Source organism: Capsicum annuum, chromosome 7 (assembly GCF_002878395.1).
Source record: "Capsicum annuum cultivar UCD-10X-F1 chromosome 7, UCD10Xv1.1, whole genome shotgun sequence".
Classification (NCBI taxonomy): Eukaryota; Viridiplantae; Streptophyta; class Magnoliopsida; order Solanales; family Solanaceae; genus Capsicum; species Capsicum annuum.
Window position 1 is genome coordinate 215,543,022 of NC_061117.1, and position 6,089 is coordinate 215,549,110.

A 6,089-nucleotide genomic window follows, 5' to 3' on the forward strand; every position below is an offset into this window, starting at 1 on the left:
TCATTAGAAGCCCAATATGTCTTCTAGCTTTGCCAAACATCATCCGACATAAAATTTGGTTTGTTTATTTCTCTTCGCCAAGATATGTTCTTTTTGTATGTAAGTTGGATGCCACCTTCTTTCAGGTGCGTTCGATTATGGAGTTCTCTATAGGATTTCACTGATATGATTTCTAAAAAAAAAATTTAGTTAGAGACATAAACAAAACAATAACATTATAAAATTTTAATTTAAATCAATATTTACCATGAATTCCTACCAATAGAATATACGAGTGGATTCAGTAATACCCCTCCATGTGTATTCAGTAACATCTTGTCGTTTCATAAAATTTTTTGTGATGGTCTTTGAGATAGAATGATCATTAGGGACAAACCTGAAATATAATTATAAAGAGTAAATTATACATTTTATGAAATTTATTTTTCAAAAAAGGTAAATAACTTTTATAAAAATATATTCTCTTACTTTTTCCCGACAACTGATATGACCAACCGTCTAGTTGTTGATGAGCTGCTACTAGACCCAATAGGGATATCTATGGAACCAGGAGTATCAGGGGAACCAACAACCAATGATGGTATATCACTCATATTCTAAAATGACCATTATTCTATAACCACAAAACAAAGTCCATGAAAAATGAATCATGTGAAATAAATTATTTAGAAAGACATAAAGAAAGAAGAAAAAAGTTATCACTTTTACCTATTCTATTCCACTTTAAGAAGAAGAGCATCAATGCCTTCTGAAACCAGAAACAACCCCACCAAGAAGCATTAAGAATCTTAAAGTTCAAAACTTTTAAGCTATTTCAAGGACTCTAACAACACCCACAATCCACAAAAGGAAATCTAAAGCTCAAAACTTTAATTCAAAACACTTCAAGAACTTAGCTTTTACAGTCACACAAGAACAAGAAAAGAGCATCAAGATTCAAGAACCTTAAAGTTCAAAACTTTAATTAAAAAACATAAGATTTTTGAAGATACACAACAAAGGAAGTAGTATCAAAACTCAGCACAAGCTAGTACATGTAACTACTAACAACCGAAAAAATTAGATTCTTTTTCTTTTATTTTTATGAAGTTCACATTCCTCCTGCTCCTCCTCCTCCTCCTCCTCCTCATCATCATCATCATGATCATCCTCGTCCTCATCCTCATCTTCATCATCATCCTCGTCTCTGTCCTCGTCGTCCTCCTCCTCCTCCCACTTCTCCACGTCAATAAGCATACCATCTGGATCATTTAATGTGTTAAGTATTTCATTTTCATCAATATCAATCTCATATATTTGACTATCATCCTCTTGAAAAGCTGGATTATTCAATGTATAAGGTTGCTCTACTTTTTGGGGAATATTTACAACAGGGTGTGCCTTTATTGGGCAAATTAACTATTCACCCACTGTCTTTTTTACAGCAGGATATATTTTAAAATACACCTGAGATGATTGCACACCCATAATAAATGGTTCATATTTGTTAAACAGTCTTCTCTTGTTAACATCAACAAGATTATATTGTGGATGCACTTTTGTACCATGCTTTAGCGTCGAATCAAATCAAGAGCACTTAAATAACACGGTTTGCTTGAATGGTAATGCATTATACTCTAGTTGCAAAATCTCCATCAATCGATCATAGTAATTGATATTATCTGCATAATGGCTAGAGCCCTTGATGCATACACCACTATTCATCATAGATTTATTTGAACCGTATTCTTCAGTGTGAAACTTGTAACCATTTCTGACATATCCATTAAAGGGCTGGACCATATGTAATGATCTTTCATGATTTGATTGTTAATGCCGGAAGAAGAATTTTATGCCTATTGACATTATAAATAATTAGACATCGATGAAGATTGCATTTTGTGAATATTAACGAATAATTAAGAAAAATTTAGACCTATTAATACTGACATATTTTTCAAACCAAGATGCAAACTCTGTTTCAAGTTTAGCGTCAATCTCGCTATCTTGAATACATGGTTGTATTTGTCTCAAGATGTCTTCATAAATTCTGAAGAAAAAAAGCGAATTTAATTTTAATATCAAGTTTTTTATTGATATTTATAGATGATTCATAATTAACTTACTTGATATATGGTTTTATTTCATAACAATTCAACAAAATATATGTACAAGCTGCGTGATATTCTTTATCATCTAACCTCCTCTTTTTCAGCTTACCAAAACCTCGACCAGCTTGCTTAAAAATAGAAAGCATCTCAGGATCATCCTGTTCAACTCCACCATCATCTAAATTTTATGGCACTTTTCTGTGTCGTGTCGGAATGTGTGACTTAAAGTAGTGCGCACAAAATAAAGATGCTTCTTCAACTGAATATGCGTTGTATATAGAAGCTTCAACTTTACTCTTATTTTTGACATCATTCTTGTATCTACGGAGATTTCTATAAACATTAAAGTATGTCAATATGGTATAATTGATATATTTATTTACATATATTATAACATATAATTAACTTTATTACCTTTCAGTCGGATACATCCATCGTCCTTGAATCGGGCCCGCTAAACGTGCTTCATAAACTAAATGAATAGGAAGATGTTCCATGAAATCCCAGAAGCTTGGAGGAAAAATGCTCTCAAGCTCACTCAAGATGAGAGGAATATTTTCTTCTAATTGTCTCATGTGTTCTTCTGTAATTGCTGTAGAGGCAAGATCTTTAAAGAAAAGACTCAACTCCGTCAATGGTTGCCACACATTTTGTGGAAACAATTCTCGAAATGCAATAGTTATTAACCGTTGCATAAACACATGACAATCATGACTCTTCATACCACAAAGTTTAAGCTTGTTCATGTCAACACATTTTCTCAGATTAGACACATAACCATCAGGAATCTCAACTCTTATAACCATTTACAGAGAAATCTTTTAGCCTTATCATCTAGCATATAACAAGCCTTTGGATACTTTTTGGTACTTTTATTCTGATGTAACTCTGGACGATGGCAAAGCAGTTTTAAATCTTCTCTAGATTTTGCATTGTCCTTTATTTTTTCCTTGACATTCATCACAGTGTTGAAGATATTATCAATTTTTTTTTCAATATACATCAGATCAAGGTTATGCCTAACAGGATTTATTTTTCAGTATGACAAATCCCTAAAAAATACTTCTTTTCTTCCAATCACATGCATTATTCTTTGAAATTTTGGCGTTTATCGAATCAGAATCAAGTTCTGTCACTTTCATGAGCCCCAAGTCTTCAATCTCCTTAAGTATTTGTACACTCGATTGTTCAATAAATGCAATCTTCTATACTGTTTGACCTCTCTTGAACCACTTTTTATTTCTTTTCCACAGATGATTTGGTGGTAAGAACTTTCTGTGATTATCAAACCATGAGATCTTTCTACAATTGGGTAGTTAAAAAGCATCAGAATCTTTCATGCAATAAGGACAAGCTAATTTTCCTGCTGTACTCCAACCCAATAATATTGAATACGTAGGAAAATAACTTATTGTCCACATCAGTGCATCTTTCATTGGAAAATTATTCTTACTTGAAACATCATATGTTTGAATTCCCTCCTTATATAATTCGTTTAACTTTTGAATGAGAGGCTGCAAAAAGACATCAATTTTCTATTTTGGATTTTTTGGATTTTTTGGGACCAGATATAATTACAAACAAAAATATGTATTCATTCTTCATGCACATCCAAGGTGGCAAATTATATGGTGTAACTATCACAGGCCAAGAAGAATATTGTTGGCCAAATTGACCAAAAGGTTGAAAACCATCAGTTGACAAACCCAATCTAACATTTGTCACTTCAGATGCAAAAAAAGGGTGTGCCTGATGAAACTGTTTCCAAGAAGGAGAGTCAGAGGGATGACGCATCACACCATCCCTTTCATGCTCAGAATGCCATCTCATATGTTTTGTTGTAGCATCGGATGCATACAATCTTTATAAATGCAAAGCTAAAGGAATATAATACATCTTCTTATAAGAAATATTAGTTTCCTTCTTGGAGCATTGATGTTTTGATCTCTTAAATTGAGGGTGAGTACAGAACTTGCAATTGACAAGTTCACTATCCTCCCCCCAATAAAGTATACAACCATTTTTGCAACAGTCAATTTTTTCAATCGGCAAGTCCAATCCTCTCATTAGCTTTTTGGTACTATAAAAGCTATCTATCATTATATTATTAGTTGGCATCAATTCTGATATAAATTCACACAACTCATCATACAATATTTCAGTAAAATGATGTTCCCCCTTTAGATTCAACAGACGAGCAACGACAGATAATTGTGTATGTCCTTGTAGATTTTCTGGCTAAATTTCTTGTTTCGATGCTTTGAGCAAATTATAAATATTTTGTTGTGGGATTTGGATCCTCTTCTATGTTACCATCAAAAGAAAGCCCGACAACATAAAAAATCACAGCTCGAAATTCATTATGAGACTGAGAATTCATGGTTTCACTTGAAGCTAAAGCTTCTTTTTGATGATTATCAAACACACTTGGACCTGAAATATAACTTTCTCCATGATGATGCCAACGATAATAATTCGGTACAATGTCATTATTTTCAAGAAGTGTCATAACTGTAAACTCATCCAAAATATTTTTATTTCAACACTTACGATGATTACAACAACAACAACAACAAACCTGAGTTTATTCCCACAAAGTAGAGTCTGGAGAGGGGAAGAGGTACGCAGTCCATACCGCTACCTCTGAAGAAGTAGAGAGGTTGTTTCCGATAGACCCCCAGCTTAAGATAAAGAATAATAAATAAGGGGATGGATGACATAACAGAAATAAGGATTAATGAATAGTAAAATAGAAATCAAAGAAACATGAAATACGAGAAATAAGGGTAGCACGAAATAAGAAAAAAAAGAACTAAGAAATAGGGAATAGGATACCCACCTAGTAGTACCATACACTTACAAACCAAAGACCCCTATGAATACCCTAACCCGGTTACACAAGATCTCTCTTGACTGCTTGCTACACCCCCCACACTCACACTAGCCTATTACCCTTATCCGCGACCTCCATACCTTCCTATCTAGAGTCATGTTCTTAGAAAGTTGTAGCTACTTCATGTCATGTCTAATCACCTTCCTCCAGTGTTTCTTTGGCTTACCTCTACTCCTCCTAAAGACATCTAGTGCTAGCTTCTCACACCTACGAACTAGGCATCTGCATTCTTCTTATCGCATGCCCAAACCGTCTCAGCCTTCCTTTCCGTATCTTGTCCTCCACCGAAGCCACTCCCACCTTCTCCCAGATAATCTCATTCCTAAATTTGTCCCCTTTAGTATGTCCACACATCCAACACAACATCCTCATTTCCGCTACCTTCAATTTTTGGATATGGGAGTGTTTGACAGGCCAGCACTCCGCTCCATACAACATAGCCGGATGAATTGCCACTCTATAGAATTTGCCTTTAAGATTAATGGGCACCTTCTTATCGCATAAAACTCTCGAGAAGATCCTCTACTTCATCCAACCTGCTCCAATACGTTTAGCGACATCCACATCAATCTCACCATTTCCCTGAATTAGACCCAAGATACTTAAAACTATCTTTCTTACAAATATCCTGGGAATCCAACCTCACCACCACTTCGTCCTCCTGCCTCAAGTCACTAAACTTGCACTCCAAATACTCCGTCTTGGACCTACTCAACCTGAACCCCTTAGACTCAAGGGTTTGCCTCCAAACCTCTAATTTGTCATTCATCCCCCTCCCGCATCTCATCAATCAGCCCTACATCATCTGCGAATAACATACACCAAGGCACCTCGTCTTGGATACTCCAAGTCAACACGTCCATCACTAACACAAAAAGGAATGGACTAAGAGTCGATCCCTGATGCAACCCTATCTCAACTTGAAAATGCTCTAAGTCTCCTCCCGCCGTCCTCACCCTGGTCTTCCCTCCATCGTACATGTCCTTAATAACTCTGATGTATGCCATCGAGACCCCTCTTACCTCTAAGCATCAACAAAGAACCTCCCTCAGGACTTTATCATACACCTTTAACAGGTTGATGAACACCAAGTGTAAGTCCCACTT

General features: G+C 35.4%; 1 protein-coding gene across 1 annotated transcript; it reads right to left on the reverse strand.

Moving 5' to 3' along the window:
- Nucleotides 1–2,162: 2,162 nt before the first annotated feature.
- Nucleotides 2,163–5,501, reverse strand: LOC107877357. The gene is made up of 2 exons (XM_016724016.2): nucleotides 2,505–5,501; nucleotides 2,163–2,423 (listed from the first exon to the last, which is right to left on the reverse strand). Exons 1-2 carry the CDS (start codon nucleotides 2,894–2,896, stop codon nucleotides 2,276–2,278), a joined length of 540 nt encoding a protein of 179 aa, XP_016579502.2. The 5' UTR covers nucleotides 2,897–5,501; the 3' UTR covers nucleotides 2,163–2,275.
- Nucleotides 5,502–6,089: the final 588 nt, after the last annotated feature.